The sequence below is a fragment of the Thunnus thynnus genome, chromosome 11, assembly GCF_963924715.1.
Source record: "Thunnus thynnus chromosome 11, fThuThy2.1, whole genome shotgun sequence".
NCBI lineage: Eukaryota > Metazoa > Chordata > Actinopteri > Scombriformes > Scombridae > Thunnus > Thunnus thynnus.
The window spans coordinates 33,113,422-33,137,967 of NC_089527.1; the positions used below are offsets into that span (position 1 = coordinate 33,113,422).

At 39.8% G+C, this 24,546-nt stretch overlaps 1 protein-coding gene across 1 annotated transcript; it reads right to left on the reverse strand.

Moving 5' to 3' along the window:
- Positions 1 to 1,192: 1,192 nt before the first annotated feature.
- On the reverse strand, positions 1,193 to 24,198 carry sucla2 (succinate-CoA ligase ADP-forming subunit beta). Its single transcript, XM_067604532.1, has 11 exons — positions 24,042 to 24,198; positions 20,684 to 20,879; positions 18,394 to 18,493; positions 17,671 to 17,833; positions 16,089 to 16,217; positions 12,358 to 12,496; positions 9,877 to 10,038; positions 9,323 to 9,465; positions 8,873 to 8,993; positions 5,780 to 5,868; positions 1,193 to 4,288 (listed from the first exon to the last, which is right to left on the reverse strand). Exons 1-11 carry the CDS (start codon positions 24,123 to 24,125, stop codon positions 4,214 to 4,216), a joined length of 1,401 nt encoding a protein of 466 aa, XP_067460633.1. The 5' UTR covers positions 24,126 to 24,198; the 3' UTR covers positions 1,193 to 4,213.
- Between the last annotated feature and the right edge of the window lie 348 nt (positions 24,199 to 24,546).

Genomic DNA, 24,546 nt, shown 5'->3' on the forward strand with positions numbered 1-24,546 from the left:
GTATCATGCATATTGAGTGTGTCTGTCAAATATTTGATACATGCATTCATACTTTCTGATGTGCACGTAAACTTCTAGATCTGTGAAGAAAAAGTATTAAGTAGTGATCTGTGCCTGTATCTGAGCTTAACATGTGTAGTGCTTTATATACAGTATGTCTGTATACTAAAAAAATACATAGGAAACATGTATATCATCTATCTGTATGTGCACTGACTGTGTTTGATGTGAACATAAATCTGTTGTCACAATAGAATGATAGTATAAATTTGAAGTTCTTTGCTTTGTTGTTAAAATTACACATCGTCCTACTTTATATTTATGTGTCTGACTCTTCTGAACCTCTCCACTGCTAAAATGAGCACTTAGTTTCAGAGATAATGTAACTGAAATGTTATACTACCATGTTAGTATGCTACTACTGTATTACACTTTCTTGTGTATTAACTGTAAATTGCACTTAATTCTGTTAAATGATTTCTTAGCTCCACTTTTGTTGCTTAAAGGAACAGTTTGAACATTTTGAAAAATACACTTATGATATTGCTTTCTTGCTGAAGGTTAAATGAGAAGACTGATTCCACCTCATGAAGGTAATTAGCTTAGCATAACGACTAGAAACAGGGGGAAACAGCTAGCCTGGCTCTGTCCATAGTTTAAAAAAATACACATATCAACACCTCTAAAGCTAACTATCATTAACACGTTACACCTACTCTAATCTGTACACAAACAGAAAGGTAAAGATGACAATTTTTGGTTTAAGTTGTTGTAACTATTGCTTGATGAACAACAGTTGACATCAAGACTGCGAAGTCAATATGCTCCACTGTTTGTCAAGAAATAAAGAATAAATCAAAATATTTTTTTAGGCTCGCACTTAGGGACAGGTTAAAGAGGTTGGAATAGACACACACACAGTTCTGACTCCTGAACACTTCCATGTGGACATATGCACGTCCAACTGGATAGAGACCCCAGGCACGCTCAGATCTGCTGGAGGGATTATATCTGGCCTGGGGCTACCTCAGAGTCCCCCAGTAGGAGCTGGAGGATGTGGCTAGGGAGAAGGTCGTCTGTGCTATCTTACCAAGTCTGCTACAACCGTGACCTGGAAGTGACATAAGTGGCAGAAGATGGACAGATGGATGTCCAAGACAACATGAGCAAAAAAAACAAACCATAGAAACACTGATGTTCTCTGCGTTTATTTTTTTTTCTTCCTTTGTCGTACTCCTTGAAGGGAGCATAAATATTTTACAGACTGAGAACATCAGTTTGGTTATTTACAAGATATAATAAATGACGTACAACTCACAATGTCGGCTTGTGTTCGGAGCGCTGGAGGAGGAGAAGGAAGGAGAAGAGGAGGAGGGAGAAGAGGAGGTGGTGGAAGGAGGAGGAGGAGGAAGGAGAGGAAGGGGGGAACTACAGTAATTTCACTGTTCTGCTGAGAGCACGTGGCCCGCCCCAACTCTGACATTACATACAGAAACAAAAGGGCTACCGCTGTGTGGCATGATGGCAGATTCAGAATAAAGCGGTGGCCATTGCAGAGGTCCCTGTTCAACCCTGAAGCAGCAAATTCTTCAATGAAGGGGATACAGTAGAACCAAATAAATAAACAGAAACACAAAGCTCCAGTGTCTCTGGACGTTAACAATCAATTGCTTGCAACTTTCAACATCCAAAACAACAACGACAAAAAACTCTTAGGGGATGAAGCTTAAGTGCTGCAGTAGTTCATTTAAATCTTGGACTTCTACAATGGCTGCCACCAACATGAACCTACACACAAACTCACCATTAAGCTTCAGTCGAGGCCGTTGGACAGTCTTTACTCGTGGTTTTAAGCCCCCTTTGTTCAATTTTCAAAACATGTGGACAGAAACTCATGAACATCAGCCTGCACTTCAGACATCCACTTTGCCCCCGTTAGCTAAGTATGCTTCACTTTGGCAGGACAGGGTCTACAGATCTTTCCCAGTCTCCTGATGACAGTGAGAAGTTGCACATGTGCACACAGTCACATGTGTTCATACTAAAGCTGTTTTCAAATGATCATCAGGGGAGAGATGGGCTTCCTTTTTCTTATTGTGAACTTCAACAGAGCAAGAGATTCAGGAAGCAACATGAATGCAGGAATTCACACCGTGTCAACTGATTTAACATTCAGTCGACTCTACTTTTAGCCTGCATGTTCCTCCCTGGGGGCTTTTCTCTGGAAAAGTTGAGCTCCACAACAGGAACACTTAATAAGTCATCAAACTTATTTTACAAATTTAGCTGGGAACACCACCTTTGTTCAGTATGACCACACTACAGCTGAGGCAGAATGGAAACTCCAGGATTCATCACTACTCGCACAGATCCCTGCATCCATCAAGGTAATGTTTCAATACAAAGTGAACAGTGTAAGCTAACGAGGCGAGGTGTTATCAGCCTGAACCTCCAACACCGTGTCACACCCCTAAAACTGGAGCTGGGCTTTGATGGCATTTTATCAACTCAGAATCCAGTTTTCAAACTGCTTATTGAATCTATCTTTAATCAACTAGGATAAAACAGCCGAGTGGTTTTTGGGCTTTTTGAGAAAACATTGTGCCTGGGTGAGTTGATGCATGTCATACGCTGCCAACAAGAAAGAAGCTTGCTACAAAACCGTTTTCTTACAATGATCTTTGCTGGTAAACAAGGAGCAATGAGGTTTTACATGTCCAGGTTAACATATTGAGATTTCTGCCTCCATCCCAATATCATCACAGATGTCACAGGGACTATTTCTAGAGTAGAAAGCAGTTCCAGTGAGAAGTGTTCACAGTGAGCTCTGTGGATTGTCCAGAGAATTGTTTCTGAAATATGCTGCTGATTTTCATTTTTCAATGCTGTGAACATTACAAATTAATTTCATTTCACCTTCATTGTATTGGGTTGGAGGCAGAAATCCCAAAACCAAACCAAACCACTAGAGGTAAAACATCTGGGCTTTTTTCCTGCTTTTGGAACCCGACTCTACTAGTAACCACTGCAAAACATTCTCCAGACACTTGACAATGAGCCTGAATTCAGCTTCACATTAGAACATATTGAGCCGGGATTCAGAGAGGACTGTTTGTGTTCTCACTGTCACAATATAATGGAGGGTCTCTGCAATGTTTCTCCAGTTTTGGAAAGAGGGAGCAGCCTTGTATCTGCTGTATGAGCAGTGCTGCACAGCTGATGAACACCTCTGCCTATAGCAGCTAAAGAAATGATGCTGAGGCACCTGCAGGGAAGAACAGCACATTATCTAAAGCTATTCCTGTGTCTCAACACTATCAACAACTCGGTGCTACGGAGTTGTTTATTGTTCTGTTATTAAGGAGAGAATTGAGGCCATTTCCTCTAGTTGACGCCACAGCTCAGTCAAATGCAATCATTTCTTTTACAGCACATAGTTCTGTGTGTTTTCAGCACTTCATGTAATTTGTTTGATGAAATGCATCAAAGTTCTGCATAGAGGGAACAAGTCCATTCTTTATTCTCTTACATTCCTATATAGATAGAATCAACACACTCAAAAGGTACTCATGCAAAACTATGTGTGTGTATTTATGAAAGTAGCCTTCCAGCCATCCTTTTACATCCACTTGATGTTAACAGCACTGATCTGTAGCCACTCTGGCTCCTGTCTCACAATCATTCATTTTAATTCAACTAAAAAAACTAAATTATGTGAAGTCTAAATCTGAAATCAAACAAAAAATGCTTCAGCTGTCCTTTTTTATTTATTTAAACGGAGTGAAGGAAGATTTCCCAACAAGTACCAAAGTAAACAGTCTGGTTGCCCATGTATCTCACTCTCTCTGTGTACGTGAGTGAAGGAAGGGAGGTTTGAAGGTGGAGGTTTGTGCGTATCACCTCAAGTGCAACATAAGCTTGTAGGTTTGACTAAACGTGGAGAGAGATGAGGGTTGAGACAGGAAATGGAGATTACCATGTGACTAAAAAGGAGGCTACGCTCTCTCTGTTGAAATGCAAAAGTGAGGTCCATTATGGTGTTTGTGTTGGATGCCTGTATAGAGTCATACCACCATGCCACAGACTAAGAAAGAAAAAACTAAGTGTCTCAGAGATCTTGGGGGCGGGGGCGGCGGGCCGCTGTGGGTGTGTCCAGGGGTGACAGAGGAAGTGTTTTGGGTGAGGAGTTCACGGATGTCAGGGTTGAGGTTTCTTAGATGGGCAACTGGAAGGTGATGTCCACTTGAGCCTCCTTAGCCAGAGAGACGATTTCAGAAAGCTTTACAACCTGTGAACAGACAGAGAATCAAATGAAGTCAACTAAATATCTGAACACACACTGGCCAGCAGCTCCTGGTGTTAACAGAACACACCAATGGTTTAGTCTGTGTTAGCCCAATTACTACAAATCACATACATCACCACTAACCCTGCTGTGCTTTAGAAATGTTGATGTATTTTTTATTCTGTTTCAAATGTCCACTTACTTCTATTTAAATAGAAGATATCTTTATGTACAATTCATGTATATTTTACCAAAGGCGTTCAACACAACATACAAAACTGTACTGGATGAGACAAAACAAGACATTTGAGGATGCCATCTTGGGCTTTGGGAAACAGGGATCGACATGTTTTAATATTTTCTGACATTGTATAGAACAAACAACTAATCAATTAATCAAAAAAATATTTAACAGATTATAGATACTGAAAATAATCGTCCTACAATATATAACGTGTTAATTAGTGAGCTTCAGAGGTGCTGGTAGATGGATTTTGTTACCTTTGGATAGAGCCAGGCTAGCTGTTTCACTAAGTTTCGTCTCTCTATGCTAAGCTAGTTAGCCAATAAAAGCAACTTGATAAGTTAAAATATATAGATATTTACATATATCTGACAATATTATGGCAATAAATGGAAATAAAATGATTATGTTAACCTCTTCAATGGGAGAATAATACAAAGGGGAGAAGTGAAGGAGCCAAAACTCTTGTAACCAGAGATGATGCCTCGTCAACACAAACCATGAATACAGATCATTGTCAGTCTGTCACTCTCATACATGCAGCTCTTAAATTCACTACCAGTTACCCAGATGACCAGTCACGACAGTTCCAGCTGGCTATCATCTACATTACTGCTGCAACTATTGATCATTTTCAATGTCCATTTATCTGGCCATTATTTTTTGATTCATTGATTCATCATTTTATCTATCAAATGTCAGAAAATAGTGAAAAATGCCTGTTATAATTTCCAAGAAAAACTCTTGCTTTGTCCGAACAGACCAAAAGATAATCAGTTTACCATAGGGGAGATACTAGAGAGGGAGAGTAGAGAGATGAACATGAGCGTGGCGTGCTGTTCATGATAGCAGAGAGCAACTTTGTTGAGACTGTGACGGACAGTGTATGATAATCCTCATCCCCAGAGTGTAAATTTAGTTTCTGTCTGTGTCTATTTGTTAACCTAAATGAACTGAAACCAACATAAGCCCCGTTTCAACCAAAAGTTCCAGGTACTTTGGAAGCAGAAGAACTAATCTCAGGAACTCAACTTGGAACTGAATGTCTCCAGGTGTCCACATACAGCACTTACCTGGAGGCTTAACAGAAAGATACTTTCCTCTTCTCCCCACCCTCAACACATAATGGTGTATGTGAAAGTGAGTGATCCAGTTAAAGTAATTTAGAACTCGTTATTAAAAACAAAAAAGGTAGAACATGATGAAAAGACTGTGTGTGTGTGTGTGTGTGTGTGTGTGTGTGTGTATACCATTTTGGCAGCTTCATCCAGGTCATCACAGGCCAGGATTTTCAATGGACTAGCAGCTATCAGAGCTTTTGCATCGTCCACTCTTGTCCCTAAAAAAACAAAGCAAACAAAACTCAACATATTGTATTTGAATTCTTGAATGCAGTGCAACATCCTAAGAGAGCATCTAAGCAGTCTTCAGTCTATTTACATTTCCCACCCTCCACACAATGCACAGTGCAGCTGTGTTACTGTCAGACATGCTTTTGTTTTGAAATGAAATATATATTAATATGATGTTTTTGCCATGCTACCACAGATTAATTTGATTGTGGATAGTAGATACTCATAGTCCCTGCTTTGGTGACAACCTGAACTGTCCAGCAGCAACATCATCATGCCACAGTTTCCACCTGGATATGAAATATCAAAATATAATATCTAACAGTACTGAAGTTAGAGGCAGCAGTTGTGAGTACTGAGGAAGCCTCTTGAATGAGTGAGAAGACGTCTTAAAGACCTAAACAGCAAGTCCAATCCCATACAACCATCCTATAAACTGAATGACAGACAGTTTTTTAATCTAATAGACACGTCGTTATGAGCACATTTCTACCTTCCAGAGAATCAACCCATTTGACTGTGATGGCCTTGACCTTTTCTCTAGTGCACACTCACAGGAGGAAACAGAATAGCAAATAACAGTTTGTTGTTCCGTCACCCTACTTCTAGAAAAGAAGCCACTGTCCCTCATTCAAACTACTGGAACTAACTACTAACTGGTTCAGTTTGCACTCTACTTTACACTTTGTGTACACTTTTATGTTGTTGCCATTTGATCATTTTATTTTCTGATTTGATTGTAGGGGTGGGCCAAAAAAAATCGATATTGCAACACTGCGATATTACAATATTTCCACTTGTGAGTGGATACTTGCCAAGTATCGATACATACAACATAGGACCACTCACAATTGATTCAGCTGCTTTGGCTCAACACTACCTGAGAGCCACTACCCTCCACCTCCTTATGGAGGTGCTGAACAGAGAACTGGAGTGATTGTAAGTGACAATGAAGAAGAAATGTAAACAAACCTAGAAGAGTGCACTCAGTAGAGCGCAGATGTCTGCCAGGTGTTTCTGGGGGCATGTATAGCCTCAGTTTTCTTTAAGATGCATAGAACAGTGTAATGGTATGGTAACTGAGCATCCTCTTCAGTTTGCCCAACTTTAAAAACTTGATAAGGTCACAAACAGGATGATAAGTCCAAACTTTTTAATTTAAACACAGTTATTTCTTTAGAACATTTTGTTCACACAAAATAAACCCCACAAAATAAACACGCCACACAAAATAAACCCCTTCCCCACCTCTCTCTCCCATCCCAAACATCAATTGTCCCCCCCAGGCTCCCTTACAGTCAAGATGGCTGCAAAGCTAACAAAAACAGATCACAACATATCAGGTATGGAATTTATCTGCAGACGCTCCAATTCAAGATGAGACCAAATTTTTCTATGGATGTTAGTTTTTGAGCCACAACAAAGGCATGTGGCCTGCAACGGACTTGTTTTTAGCCTAGCTGACTAACGGAAACGCCTTTTGCTGCAGTTGTTGATCACTTGTGGCCCCTATTGGCTGGTTAAGAGGAGTAACCAATCAGCAGTCAATGGTGGTATAAAACGCATTATAAAATAGGGTTTTTCAACAATTGTGAATGACTGCAGCCATGAGTGGTCCTTGAGCATGCATAAATAAATGTGCATAAAAAATATTAGGCTGATGGGTCCAGCAGTATGCAAGATTAGCTGCAGACAAATACAAACACGGACACACACAACCAAACATATAATAATAACCATCCATGAGCAGCTGCTGTCAGACTCCCTGTGTCCTTGCTGGAAACACAGCGAGTCTGCTGGAGCTCTGACCTTCACTAGAAGTACATTCACGGCCCTTTGTAAAAGTTTCTGTGTGGTACCAGTGTTGTAGCTGAGCTAGCGGCTCTACTACGAGAGGCTCTCCAGTGTGAGTGTTTGTGTGTGTCTGTAGGGGAGTGTCTGTACGTAGCCGCTGCTGTTTATCATGTTGATGTCTAGCCTACTGTTGATACTCGTCACGCCTGAATATCTTGTAAAGTTCTGAATATAGCACAGTTAGTTATCGGCGGGTCGTGTGTTGTGTTTACTGCCACAGAAAAAGAATAAATCTTTGGGTTATTATGACGTCACCTCTCTGTTGTCTTTTATCAGACTTGCTAACTCTACCAGCAGCTCTGACTCCAGATGGTGGTGGGGGGTGTGTGTTTTTTCCAGGATTGTTAAGAGGCTGATGGCTCAAGATAACCAACGGATCATACAAAGTGAGGCCAGGTGAATACTAGAGGTGGGGGAAAAAACGATACAGCATAGTATCACCATATTTTGTGTAGCAACATTGTATTGATACATGGATGCCAAGTATCAACCTTTCATTATATAAATTAATATTTTAAATATGATTTAAACTTTTTGGTACTAGAATAATAAAATCAGTTGCTTTTTCAGTCCACTAGATGATGCTGAGAAGTTGTTTTTTCTGGTGAGACAAGCAGCGGAGGTCACTGTCAGTGGGATTGGTAGGAGGTTGGTTAAAACTAAAATGGAAGACAGAAAGAAATCAATAATGTGTCTTCCACATTAAGATCAAATGTCCGGACTTATTTTGGATTTTTTAAGAAGGAAGGGAAGAAGGAGATGGATATGACACATGCAATTTGCACGGAGTGTCGTAGGAAACTAAAATACTCTGGGAATACTAAGAACATAAGGCCTCCCCACACATGCCACCATCCCTGCTGTGATCTTATAATCATCTACACACAATTGTTGCATAACAATATGAGAATGTTCAGTTTTTAATGATATAACAGAAGATCATTATGAAATCAAGTTCATGCAATCTCAGAAAAGTCTGAATTGTGAGAGTTTGTGGTGATCTTTTTAAGTTATTATCATTTGAATGCTAAAAACATGTTCACAGCTGAACAGAGCTGGAGTTTAGCTGCTGCAGGACATCTGACAGGTAATACTTTATCTATCAACACTGAGTATGTGTGTGTATGTGTGTTCTACCTTGTAACCGCACTACAATGGGGATCTTGAGGTCCAGGTCTCTCACAGCCATGATGATGCCCTGGGCAATGACATCACACCTCATGATGCCTCCGAAGATGTTGACCAGGATGGCCTGAACCTGAGCGACACCACCACAACACGCACAATTAAAAACAAACATTTACATGAACAGTCCAGACCGTAAGTATTTGGACAGTTCCACATGTGTTGTTCTTCAGGTTCATTGCTTCAGCCCATTCAATTGTTAATAAAGTAATGGATACCAAATCAAAGTGCCAAGTCTCAGCTTTAATTTGAGCGGGTTTACATTAATATAGAAAGAACTGTATGGGAGATATAGCCCTTTCAACACATAGTGTCCAAAGTTTAGGCTAGAAGAAATAGTGTTATGGTGACACAAATACTATAATACTTACATTAGAGAAAGCAGGTGTGTTCTGATCTTACCTTCCTGTCAGAGGTGATGAGTTTGAAGGCCTCGGTCACCTGATGGGCTGTAGCTCCGCCTCCTACATCCAGGAAGTTGGCTGGTGTGCCGCCGTGCAGCTTGATTATGTCCATGGTGGCCATAGCAAGACCTGCTCCATTTACTACAAAGCACAAAGCCCACTGGTCATTCCAAAGTAATGTACTAAATTAGAAAAAGATATTTTTACGCATTAAATCTCTTTTCTACTGTTTACAGGCGTAACTACAGTGTGTGTTGGGTCTGAACGTTGCTGAAACACGGGTTGAACGTATCCTGTGTTGACACAGACGGACTAACACTGCTACTACTCCACTGACGTGTTGCTAGCGCTACACCCCTGTGTAGATATGGTGTTGGGTACGAAGGAAATAGTTGTGCTGCTATTTGCCGTGTTTTTACTTTGGATTTGGCACAACTGCACCTACTTCCAAGGTACATGGAGAAGGAAAGAAGTCTGAAGGGGTTAAGACTCCAACAGCACTTGTAGTTAAGAAGTTAGTAAAGAATCTCGCAGTATTTAGCGTGTACTGACCCAGGCAGCCGATGGTTCCATCCAGGCCAATGTAGTTGAGGTCGGCCTTGGCGGCCTGCCGGTCCCGGGGGTCCTCCTGGGTCCAGTCCTGCATATCAAACACCTTCTTCTGGCGGTACTCTGCGTTGGAGTCAAAGTTGATCTTGGCGTCCATGCACATCACTGTTGACGAGTTGTGTGTTGAAATAATTAGTCAATAAAATGAGAAATGAAAGTCAACAATTTTGATAATCAATTATAATCACTAATCAACAACTACATCACAACCACAATCAACATCACAACATTTTTTTTGTTTCCAGCATCTACTGTGAGGATTTGCTGCTTTTCTCTGTTTTATGTCATTATAAGCTGAATATTTTTGGGTTTTGGACATTTAAGGACATCAACTTGGGCTCTGGGAGGTAGTGATGGCATTTTCCACTACTTTCTGACATTTTACAGACTAAACAAATAAACAAAAAATGATTCATTATTAAAAAAAAGATCAACAGATGAATCAACAGTGAAAATAGTAAGTTGTAACCCTACAGCATTTATATATAAACGAGAAAAAGTACATTCATATGAATTCCAGGCTGTCCTGAAACATATAACAGCAATGAATAATAATATTGACTAGTATTTTAAATGCCAGAATTTTCATGCAGCAAAAGCACCTAACTTCTCATCAGGCTGATGTGAGAACTACTGTCCTTCCTTAGTGTATTTGTATTTATCATGTAGTACAAAGGTCAGTGGTTTTCAATTCATATGAGTGTGAGGAGCTCATCAATGTGGATTAGAGAGTAATTAACTCTGACTGACACACACACACACACATTACATAGACTTACAGTCATTTCCTGGAGACTTACCCTAACCAATACTTGCCTTACACTAACACTTACTCTAACCTTAACCTAAAACTAGCCTTAACCACTGACTAAAATCAGCTTTTTCCCAATTGGGGACATGGCTTTTGTCCCCAGTTGGACAAGCGCTCCCCAGTTAACTGGTCTTTTGTATGAAATTTGTCCCTGAAAGTAGGCTATTTCAGAGAGAGACACACACACACACACACACACACACACACACCTGAAACTGAAATCAATCGGAAAATAGTTTGTGCTAACAATGAGACTGACACTTAGGCCCTGTTAACATCTGATATTAACATCATCTTGTGTGATCCAATCACAAGTGGACAAGTATGTCTGTTCACACCTGACATTAACATGCATCTCCACATGTGTCTTGAGTGACCACTTGTGATCAGATCTCACTTCCCTGCTCTATATGCAAATAAACACATACATCATTTCCGTTTGCAAAGACCAAATTCATTGTTAATCAGCCGGAGGAAAGTCTAACTTTACTTTTAACGTTATCATATGAAGAGAGATGTCCTCCCCTCTTCCTAGTAATGTCTTTGTGCTCCTTCATGGCAGAGTTTACAGCTCTGATCAGTCTGATCTCCAGCTGTGATTGACCACCGCAGCCTTCAGCCACAGTGACGTCGGGTTGCGTTTCTCCAAAAGTTGACTATGGCTCAACTTTCCTGCCACAGTCCAGTGCGACGCCACAGCGGCCAAAACGGCCACAGATGAAACGCACTACCCCCATTCAAACGAATGGGAGGACTGGCGTTTTCGCCGCACCGCCTGATTTGGTCTGAATACGGCCTACAAGATCATATACAGGTGTGACACATGTACAGTATGTATGTTTAGATACTTAAGTACACACAACTTGCACAAATATACCTCTTCCATAACTTATTGAGCTTAAAAAACAAGAATTCAAGCCTAGAATCCACTTACTGTAAGTTTTCCTTTACTCTCTTCCCTTCTATTCCTCTGGCTCTTTCTTTTTTTAAAGTTGTTAGTATGAAATTTGTCCCTGAACCCCAACAGATAACGCTGACATTATTCTATATTTTTCTGATTCTCAACAAAGCCCATTTGCAGACCCAAACCAACCATGTATTCATCTCTAAAAACTTCCCCAACCTGTCTGGCACTCAGTTCCAAGCCCATTGGTTCCTACTGAAGACATACATTTTTAAAAACCAGCTCACAAATACAAAGTTTCATTTTTCAAAAAGGCTCAGTAATTTCCTAAAACAACTGGGCACTGTAGATTTTAGCAAACACAAAAAACTGCATTTCTTGGGGACTATTTTCAGTGGCGGATGAATCCACATTTGGTTCTCTAGTAAGTATTTCTGGCAGCAGGACAGTGTGTGTGGGATTTACTTAAAAGAAAACTACAGTGTATGTGTTCATGGTAATGAAGGAACATATCACCCAATGCAAATATGTCACTGACTGATGTGTTTTTAATCATTTTTGGAAAACAATGGAGCTTCATATCAGGCTTTGGATACACACACAATACTTGTTTTTGAGTTTCTAAAAAGTTGCTTAAAAAAGATTCTGTGGACCAGTACATCAGTATGAGTCAGTGTGTGTGTGTGTGTGTGTGTGTGTGTGTGTGTACCAATGCCTGATGAGTCCTCCACCATGGGGTTGATCTCAACCATGGAGGCGTCGTACTTGATGAATACATTGTACAGTTTGACCATGTTCTCCGCCGCCTCATTCACCAGCGCCGGTGGGAAGCCCATCTTCTGAGCTACCTGCAGCAACACAAAACATTTCAACACATATTATTTCCTGGGTGTCATTTCCACACAAAGATCAGAGCTGCACAGCAGGGACTCCACTCACACTTGTGGATAAAATAAGCAGCAAAACACTTCACATATCATATAACAATGTAAAGGGGGGTGGTAAAATAATCTACACATTTACAATATCTTTCAAGTGGCTACGATCAATATTTCTATGACAGGCATGTTGTGATGAACCCACCCAATTCTGCAGTTCATCTCAGCACTACTGAGTGTTTGAGTATCTTTCAGCTCGTTGTTTTGATGTTCTGGCCCACAACTTTACTGTTACTGATTCACTCTCATCAGTGTAGTTTCCAGCAGCAGGTGGCAGCTATTTCCAGTGAAAAAGCTCTAAAAACTCTGCTGTACACTACCTGCTCAGCACAAAACAGCAGAAAGACAGACTAGCTAGTCACAGCTAAATGCTGAGATGTTTTTCTCAGGAGTTGGTTGAGACCAAAAATAGGACAAAAGAGGGTGAATATTCAACTTATCATCATCATCATCAGGTGGACACAAACATGACACCGAATGAATGTTAATATTGCTCTGTGACTGCTGGATGTGTTACTAAACAACTGTTTGCTATTAAGCTAGCCATATCAACTTGAAAGGTGATGATATGGCAATGTTTTGTTCACAGCAAGTGGACAAACAAATTTATTGAAGGTTTAATTACAAACACTGCTACAACAGTTGGTCTTATGTCAATGTCTAATGCCAATTGTCAGAAATCACTGTAAAGGTGGGTTCAAACCTTTATAACATTTCTCTTAGGCTACATATCATCTATCAGTTTTTAATCCTTCACTAAATCTAACATCACCTTACAGGAATAGTTTGACATTTTGGGAAATATGCTTATTCCTTTAAAATATCAACACATCAAAAAAATAATTAGACAGTACACAGCCTGTGTGTGTGTGTGTGTTTTCAGAACATTTCCATGTAATTTAGCATGACACATAGTCAGTATTTCATATCTAAGCTTTGCTATCTAAGCTGCAGAATTCATAAAATATTCTAAAATATTTCTTGTAAACTTTTAAATACATTTTTGCACAGAAGGAGGACTGTGTTACATTGTAAGTGCATTGTAAAGGGATCTTCTGATGGTCAGCATGAACAGGAGGGATGATTATGCCAAAAACAACCTGTTTCTAAGTTCATTTTGGCTCCTGAGGGCAAAGCAGCACCTTTACCACCTCAGGCAGTTAAAGAAAATTCCAAAAGTGTTTCCAGAAAGCTGTTGCTGTTGAAAGCATCCTGCCTGGTGCAGCAACAATATGTTTTTTCACCACAAAAGATGGGTATTAATAGTATGTTTAAAGTTGAAATAAAACAATTTTAACTTGGGGGTCCTGTCAGGGTCAGAGGTCTCAATCGTAATGGCTTGGGGGAAGAATCTGTTCATTAGTCTTTACTGTATGTGCTGGTTTTAATACAGTAGAGGTGAAGGGCTCCATTGCAACGGTAGTAATGCTCTTGCTCTACAACACTTTGTGTAGAGATCTAGCAGAATGCTGAGCCAATCACATCCCTTTCTGTCAGCTTTCCATCTATTTTCTCCAGCATATTCTGTTTTTGTTGTCTCAATATTGCACCTTTTTTGTTATCTTTATGTAGCACATTTTGGGTTTTTTGTTTTTATCTCAACTGCACACTGGCACCCACTACATTTCACTGCATGTCCATGTGATGAATAGAAATCTTTGAATCTTGACTACAGACCAAAGTTGTACCATCATTATTCCAAACCAAGTCCATAAATGCATGCTATGATTAAAATGTAGCAAAAGCTGTTTAAAAGTTATTGGTAATGGCTAATAAATTAATTTGAAAGAGATGCCACCACAACATCCAGTAAGCTTTCATTTCATCATTTCCACCTTTAACATCTTTTAAATCATTTATTATCATCAAGAAAAAGCTGGACTTGTACAGATACAGATACTTGTATCATGACTCTGTTGCAGTTGAAACACAGCAGACCTGCTGTTCTTTATGAAACCAGACAGTTTTAAACTCGTGGTCTCAGTGGACAAAAATAAAGAGGTGAGAGAAGATCATCTACTTGAAGAGCCCCACAATCAGCACCTCCTCTCTCTGTCAAATATATTGAGCCTTTGCTCTCACTATGACAACCAACATATTCAATATCCAGAGCCTGCCAAAGAGATCTGCCGCAACATTATACTGAAACAGGAAAAGGACAATGTTTCTCTCAGAAGACACAAACATGGAGAATTAAAAGACAGAGAAGGAAAGAGTAAATTTACAACCAAATTCAGAGAAGAAGTTAACCAAACACAACCCCTTTCGCATTAGTCAGGCAACACTTTGCCAAGAAAACCATATAAAAACATTGGTTTGTGCGGCAACATGCTCTATCAATGCCTCCGTAGAGGTGCCATAGAGCAGTACACGTGTGCGTCAGCTCCTGGAATTTATGTTTGGTACCAAACTGTGTGAAAAATGACATTTATTAACCTGTTCTCACACAACTCCCTCTTTATACTACTTTTTCCACATATGCAGTAGTACTACAACACCTGGAAACACACTTTGATCTGTAAGCTCAGTCCCCATTTAAGAGGGAACACGTGACAACAAACAAACAAACTCAACCAAAACAACCAAAGATTCCTAAAGTCCTGTATCAGGGCTAATTGCTACCAAGTTGCCATGTCAGCAGAAGTTGATGTGCTGAAATATTTTAATAACACGATGTCATCAGTGGTGCCTTTCAGCCATTCAGTTCCTTATTCTCTTCAGAAGTTGTGATCGAGTCTATAAGCTGTACAGTTAGCAGCTAGGCTACATTACTGTTGACAAAGAGCTTCTTACCATCAACAAGCATCTCACATATAAAGAGATACTGTGAGTGCTGTGCATTGTGTGACTGGTCACCATATCTTCATGTACCTCTGCTATTGTTTGTATTTTGTTTATGATTCCTTGAAAATAACACCATTTATCAGTTCTGTGAAAAGACGCTCATATCATCATCCTCCCCAATCAAGGCTATATTTTTGACCGTAATGGATGATTTTAATAAGATCTAAGTGATGTTTATAACAACCATCAGACTGAAAAATCAAACAGTATGATTATTTTCAAAGCAACTGCCAGTTTTAAAGTGCAGCTTTTAGAAGGTCATTAGAAGGAATGATTATAAATCTGTTAGTGACTGAAAAAAACATCAGTGAGATGGGAAGGACTTTGATATTCTCAGGCACCAAAAGAAGATCATGAATACTGAATTATTTAAAATATCTTTCCTTTTCTCAATGTGAGAGGAATGAAGTCTGCTGAGTACAATTCAAAGATTAACTTCAACTTCACTCTTGATTTGTAAGACAGACTGGACCTGTATCTTCTTCAGGAAATAGTTTCCCTCTGAGAAATAAAATACAGCCCCTTTGTGACTGAGACACTGTAGCACTCACTGCAGCACAATGCAACCTTCTCTTCTCTTCCTCCTTTTTTCAATTTCGGCTGCAGCCCAGAACACACAGTTAGAACATCTCCAGTCCGTTTGTGGCTTGTTTTCTACCTTGATAGCCTGCTCGATCTTAATGCCTTCCACAATGTCGATGGGCTCCTTCACAATGGCGTCTGGATTTTCCGCTGCAACATCTTCAATGTTCACGCCCCCCTGCGAGCTGCCAATCAGCACGGGGCCCTGTGGGACACAAGAGGGAGAGATGAGGAGTTAATACTCAGAGTTACTGCACTACTGTGAATTCTCATACAAGCGCTGATATTCAAATAATGGATGAATCTGAAATAATAGCTGGGTTGAATTACCTCACTTCCTGAAATTCTTTCACATTAAAAGCCTACGTATGAAGGCAAGGCTAGTAAATTAACATTCTGGAGGGAGTGCTGCATTTCATTCATGGTAGATGAAGATATTAATTGTTCTAGAAAATCAGCAAAATGGACATGACCCTCGCTGTATTGATGTACTTTTAATTCATGCTGTGGGAATGGACATTACATTGAATTAATCAAGACAACAGCTCAACATGGAGGACGTTTTAACTTTGCATTAACAGGGGAACAGGTGGAATTAGGAAAAAAAGCCTGTAACCACTGTTTGAGAATTTAAAGGACCAGTTTGTAGAATTTAGTGGCCAACCAGTGGTGAGGTTGCAGACTGCAACCAACTGAATACCCCCCCCCTTCCCCTTCCAAGCGTGTAGGAGAGCCTATGGTGGCTGTGAAAGTTGCAAAAGACACGAAAAGCCCTCTCTAGAGTTTGGTTTGTCTATTCTGGGCTACTGTAGAAACATAGCGGTGCAACATGGCGGGCGGGCTCTGTGGAAGAGGACCCGCTCTCCATGTAGATATAAAGGGCTCATTCTACAAAACAAAACACTGATGTCTGATTTTTAGCTTTTGCCTTCCTAGCTATTATTCTCTAAAAACTATTTTAATGTCACATGCAGATTGCAGGATATAAAAAAGTCTTCACAGTCAACTAAAAGCCTTTCCTATCATATCCACTGTCTGTTCTGTATTCAGCTGATCCGATCTGGCTTTAAGTGAGTGAGTGGGTCAGTTTAAATGTCTTGCTCAAAGACACTTCAGCAGGACTCACTGGAAATTGAATGGATCAAACCTCGAACAGACCTAGTTCATCTGTGTTTAACATGCACCAATGTTATCTGTCATCATTACTATTAGTACTGTGCTGCCATCTAGTGCCGTCATTCAGCATAAACAGCAGAAAAAAGTACATCAAGGGGTTTTTTGATGACTTGTGAGCATTAAACTACTGAGAGCAATGAAAATATTCTTACTATGCTCTTCATTATTAATGAATTCATAGAGCAGTTTGAGCAAGAAACACAATTCAAACTATTTAAATGATCATTTATTTTTCTGATTCATCTGTATAATGACAAAGAATAGTAAAAGATGTCCATCACACTTTATCTGAGCCCAAAGTGATGTCACAACAACACAACAGTCCACAACCCCGAGATATTCAATGACAGGTTTTTACGATTGGTTTCATTCGTGGTTCAATCAACAACTTCAAAACTCTTCACACAGTCACCTTTATCAACACACTGCTGGACACAGCAGCTCATTTTACATATCAATATCTACATGTGTGTGTTCCTCACCTGATAGGACCTCTCCATGGTGATGGCGAAGTAGTACTCTCTGCGTGGGTACCTGCGCTCGCAGATGAACACCTGGTTGCAGATACGACCTGTCTCTCCAGTCTGCTTGGTATACAGCTTTCGACCAATCATCTGGGACGAAATGTCTCGGGCCTCCTCTGGCCTGGGAGGCAGAGAAGAAGGGGAATAAATTAGAAATGAAGAGAAGATTATCAAAGGGAGACACCTTGCATATCACTTTCTTGTCATATCTTATCTAATAATTGCAATCTGAGAAAATCACAAACAAAATGGCTTTGAAAGAGCTGCTGGTTAATCGATGAACAAAACAACAGTGTAGTTTCACTGGAGGAATGTTGATTCTAACATTCATAAAGAGAAGAATAGATACAGCCTCTGTTGTTTTTTTGGTGCTTAAAATAGAGCCTGAAGATAATTCTTCATCCTTTCATGTTCTTGCACCCTCTCTGCAGCTTCTTCCTGCTACACTGGTGACAGGTACAATTTCAGACAGCCAGCAGTGCCAATTAAAACTTATGTAACACTCTAGAGAAGCCTGCAGCACTTCAGCCATTCAAAAGTCACATCTTAACTTTACTTCTGCAGTACTTATCTTGGAAAAGAAGATATTTCAAAATTCTATGTGGGAAGCTTCAGGTGACAGGCTGCACATATCTGAATCCTCAGCAAGCTAACAACAACAACAGAGGCTGGAACACTTACGAGTAGACGATCCTCACTCCTCCCTTCAGTCCGCCCTCAAATGTCCCCTTCCCTCTGCCACCAGCCAGCACCTGAGCTTTTACCACTAGGTCCTTTGTACCTGACACACACACACAAACATACACACACACACACACACACGTACATTCCATTGTCATTATTTTAGCAATTTGTCAAGAAAAAATGCCAAACATTCTCTGGTTCTTAGTAAATGTTTGGCCTCGCATGTTCCACAATGGCTGCTTTCCTCTGTTTGAAATCATTGTAAACTGAATATCTTGGTTTGGGACTGTTGGTCAGGGAAGATGAGCAATTTAAAAATGTCACCTTGGTCTCTGGGAGATAGTGATGGACGTTTTGTGTGGAGCAGCTCAGTAATGTTATCTCTTTTTTTAACACAACACAAATCTATGTTTTATTATTTAGAAGTTGATTGTAGGGATGAGACAGGTTCCTTTACTCTTTTTAATTTGAGGAGCTTTTTCTATTAGCCACTAAATCTGCATCTTGAACTGATAATCAACTGTGAAATACACTGGTTAGATATTAGATGGTGTACAGAATCCTGTGTGGTCAGTCATTGTAGCTTAGCATACGCAGATACAATGTCGATAGAAGGCCTGGTTAAACACTTGAGTGCATCTGACAGGCAGTTTAAGTTTAAGTTAGGTCAAGGTCAGAGAATGGTGTCACCTGTCATGATTTATGATGGCGTAGCCTGATACACACTGCAGGGCCTGCTGATGCATCATCAATACTGAGTTTCCATAAGGATGCTCACCCAACTTTTGGCACATTTTACTGTATTGTTACCTTGTTTCAACTTCGTACTATCCTGGAATTATATATGTCGAGTGTCAACTGAAGCCACTGAAGTAGGAGGCTATGTTTAGACTGAGAGTGTGTTTGTTCCCATACTGAGCAGCCTTGGCTTCAGCTATTTAAAGCCTCCACACACAAAGGTCAGATGTTAGGAAAGGCTCAGAGTGGTGTTCAGGTCCTTCCTGGTGTCAGCAAGAAAAAAAATAGACTGTGGGTTTGTTGATGAGGACTTGTGCTGGGTGTTGAATCTCAATACTTTAGTGTTACCTACTGAAACCTATCCATAACAGCGGGGTTGAGTACCGAAAGTTGGCATTAAGTGTCCAGATTTGTAATCACATTTCATTATTATCTGATCAGATTCAAATCAAGATTTTAACAGTTTGATTTTTATTTAGGCAAAGTTGTGTAAAAAGGGTTTTGTAGAAAAACATATTCCTTTATATTCCTCAAAGTAACATATCTAAATAAGTATGATTGTGCTGAAACATTCAGTTGATAATTCGACGTGTAAATTACAGTTTAAGTTATATTTGTGCTATTTTCTAGATGAAATGATTCATCCTTAGTCATAAAATACACTGATAATGACTGTTTGCAGCCCCGATACTAACTCTCGAATCAAACATCTACTGAATCACTTATTTTCTTTTTCCTACACGCCCCGAAGTCTGTCACTGACTGAGTGAGGAAGTTACAACATTGGTCGGCTGAATATGTCACTTTTTTATGTTTTTAGATTTTTTCAGGCACAAATAGTGCCATGATTACCTACCGAAGGAGACTGTCATGTGATATTTATGTGAGAAGAGAGGATCTGCTCGCTGTCACTAGTGTAACTTCCTGTCAATTTCCACATGTTTCATGCATCTAGTGTCTTTTCAAAATAAAGCACTTCCGTGTTCATGATAAATTAAATATATAACAACAATATAACAAATACATTTAAGAATGCAAACTTTACACACATGAAACACACTGTATAGTGTTCGTTTACACTCAGCATTGATGATTGATGATGATTGTTACTGCGTTAAAACTATTTTTCAGGTTGTGGGTTAGTGAAATAATCAATCAAAAATATAAAAAATAAATCTTGACTCAGCCCTTTCAATAACAGCACCATAAAGTCTAAAACCATTATCTGGTGCAATGTATTTTTAATGTTTTTCTTATGTGTACAGCACCTTGAGTTATAACTACTGTCTGAAAAGTGCTATACGAATAAATAAACTTAAACTTACATAAAAACAAACCTTATAAATGTTATGAAATCTTATAAATGCTGCGATGTCCATGTCTGATGGTAACCAGGCGACATACAAATTAAAAGCCGTCTAGCGTTTCATACACGGTCCAGCCATATACTGGGTTTTGTGAAACAGTTTTTTTGTTCATCTGTAGAGGTAAATATATTTGATACTGATATTATGTTAATATTAGAGGCACTTTCCTCAGTGAGGCTTACCGATCTGCTTGGCCACAGCGTACGCCTCTTCCGAGGAGCTGGCCACCATGCCAGCTGGCACAGCAATGCCAGCCTCTTTCAGCAGGCCAATGCTCATGTACTCATGTAGGGAGAGGTTCCTCTGCTGCTGCTGCTGGTGGGGGGGCTGCAGCTGGGACACATGGCCTCCAAACAGACCAGAAGAACCACCAAGAACCTGGAGGAACAGAGAGAAGAGGGGGGGTAACTGTAAATGAGGTAGTTGCATTTAGTCCTCTTTGATAGTAAACTGGATATCTCTAGGTTGTGGACTGTTAGTCGGGACAATACAAGACATTTGAGGATATCACCTTTGACTTTGGGAAAACGGTGATGGACATTTTTCACCATTTTCTGACATTTTATTGACGAAACAACTAAATGATTAATTGAGAAAGTAATCAAGAGATGAATCAATAATGAAAATAATGGTTAGTTGCAGCCCTACAGTCATCTTCCTGACAGGACAAATTGCAGCACATTTAGTGATCCTCTAACATCATCATCGGGTTAAAATGTTTCTTTTCTCAGCTGTACTATGTGTTTAATGCTAGTTAGAAAATGTTGGTTTGCTAACATTTTCTTTTCTGACATTTTTTCTATACTAACATTTTCAACACGCTAAACTAAGATGGTGAACACAGTAAACATTATACCCTCTAAAAGCATGTTAGTGGTTTCATTGTGAGCAATGTGAGCATTGTTAGCGAGATAATGTTAGCATTTAGCTCTCAGCACCACTGTGCTGAGAAGTAAAGACTCACAGAGCTGCTAGCATGGCTGTAGACTCTAAAGGATGATAAGAAAGTCAATATAAATTAGAGAATATGTTGTTAAATGTATATTTGAAATATCTGTTTAATAGCAGTCTGTCATTCAGACACAACACAGGCAGAGAGATGATGGTCTATAACACAGCAGCTTAAGAAGTGAGAGCAACAGGTGGAGATTCTTGACACTAGAGGCACATCTACAGCAGTTACTTTTTTATAATAGAGAAGTGTTTGCAGTCCACAGAATAACAGAAGCAACTGTGAAAATTTGATTAAGGATGTGGGACCAAGATGGTGTGGTCGGACATGAACAGGAAAAGTGTTTCTAAAGTCAGCTGAACTGAGTCAGCTGGACATTAGAGAGATTTCTTCAGCAGAGGAAAATATCACAATTATGGAAAACTACAGAAGACAATGATGCTGGTGTGTGACACTGCACTGGCGTTTACACAACAAACTGCTGATCTGGTGCACTACCTAACAATACAGAGCAGAGGGGGGAACTGGAGGTTCATTTAGAGAACTGCAAAGTTTGGACATACTTCTGTCTGTATCAGCAGTTACATGTGACAATGCATGTGTACAGTGTTAATAATGTACAGCCATCAACATCTCAAAAGACAGAAGGGATCAGGGAAATGTAATCATGCCAACCTAATTTCATGCAGGGAACAAGTCCCTCTAACATGATGCAGCATTTCCTGCAGCATGTATAATCCTCTTCATTTATGTTTATGGCAGCCTATATCTAACATAAACATGGTTTTTGCTTTTCACATGATTTGGTTTATTTTACTATAAAGAATCTGAACCCATGATTCAATAAAAACCAGATGGACCAGGACCATACTCACCAAAATCTCAATGATACCCACTACCCAGTCAACCCTACTAAGGCCTGAATCAATATGGTGACCTCTGACACCTCCTAGCGTGGCTTTGGCCCACTTCAAACGTGAGCAGAGGTGTAATGATCTAAAATAACTGAACACATCTGTTTGGTAGTGCAGGACCTTTAAGTTTTGAACTCCAAATCACTGCAACAGAATGAAATCAAGCAACATTTTTGCTTGTAGCCCTTCAAAATCCTGAGATGTGTGTTCGCATTTATTTGTCATAAATTGATCTTGCACTCATTTATGCTAAACAAATCCTACAATGAGTAAAAACAGGAGAAAACAAACAATGTTTTATGTTTGTGCCCAGGATCATTTAATCTAATATGACACCATATGGCATGACAACACAATTCAGCCATTAGAGATAGTAAAACACTGTTTCACAGTAGTTATCACTTTAATATTTCTGCTCGCATTAAACCATTGTAGGAAATGCTGTAAATCCCCAGTGAGCAGAACTTCTTTATGGCAATGTTGGATTTTTATTTTTTCATCAATGTGTTGAACGATCTTGATTTGTCAGGTTTAATCAAAAACATAATTCTGGGTGTGTTTTTATCATCTGTAAGAACTTAATCAATAGATTTTCCACAAAACTGACTGTATCATGATATATCAATATAACAATAAAACAGTTACATATACTGTAATACATTTTCACCAGGTACAGTTATTACACTTTAACATTCAACATTCTAAGGTGGGTAAGCCATTCTGACAGAAGATTTTTACATACAAGAAAGATACTGTTTTAGTTCATGTGGATATGATGAGAAAACAAGCAGGGACATTCAGTATTCAGCTCAAACAATCTCTGAATGACAAATATATCAAAAACACTCAGACAGATGTGTCTCTTCATCACTGTCAACCAGCCTCATATGCCACAGACACATGAACATTTAAGCTATAACAGTGTTACAATAACCAATTTAAATATTAGGTTCCACTTGAAACCCCAAATCCAACATTACAGACATGGGGATATGTAGGAAACTTGCGTGATAATACTTGAGATGTTATTACTTGAGTCTAACAGTGACAGATTTATGGTTTCCACCTGAGACTCGCTTGTTCTTGTAAAATAATGACGAACACATTTACTGTACACTAGAACTACCCAGCCGCATATGTTTACTGATATTTCGCTTGGTTTTGGCTGTGGTCATGCTATGCGTTGACATCTTTCTCTGCAGTGAAAGCCCTTATTTGCGCTCACTGAGGCTGAGCGGATTTGTCCAGATAACTTTCAGAGACGACACAGCGGGACAGACGCGATGGCGCAGAGCTCAGAACCAGCAGTTGGAGGTCACTGAGCTGCAGCTCACTGTGTTCACTGAGCACATTCAGCTTCAAACACACTGCTAACAGCAACACAGAGACAGGACAGAATAAAGTGAGGTCAAAGTGTAACTTATGTGTATGTTAGCTGGTCTTTTTGCTGGGTCATTTCAGGGCAGCAGCGGTGACAGCCGGCTACGCTAACGCTAGCTCTGCACCAGTTAGCACATTAGCCAAACCAACGGAAACTCAATGAGGATAGTGCTAATGTCAAATTTAACCCTGTCAGTTTTAGGGAAACTGTAGTCGTCAGGAAAGACGCAGCGCCGTCAAGGACACCTGCTCCGAAAGCTGCGGACCTTCACTTTAATTTGGACACACACTCACCTTGGAAGCAGAGCTGATAGTGTTTCTGGCCCCTGAATTTCTCAGGCTAGCCGTCAAACGGCCGCAGATCAGGGACGTCGCCATGTCTCCCTCTAGAGCAGAGTAATGAACGCGCGTGCGTAGTGAACTGCAATGTCGGCTTCTACAGTGTCACCTTCAGTTGCTGTCGGACATAATACAGTCATTTCAAGTAGCCCAGTAAACATGGCTCGGAATATTCAAGATACTGAGATGTGAAGATCCACATGAGGGGAACAAAAATGGTTCTTGTAAATGTAACACACAACCATTTCTGGCGAGTGAATATCTGCTCAATGCCAGGTGAGCATGTCTTCTCGTCTTCATAACGTTTCAACGACGCGAATTAGCTCCGTCACCTGATTTTAAAATTAAAACATATACAAAAAACACACCACAAAAGTTAGGATATGTTGTTGTTTATTTTTAACCAAAATACACTATAACTATTTATGAAAATCATCGGCATTGGGAGATTACAAAAAGA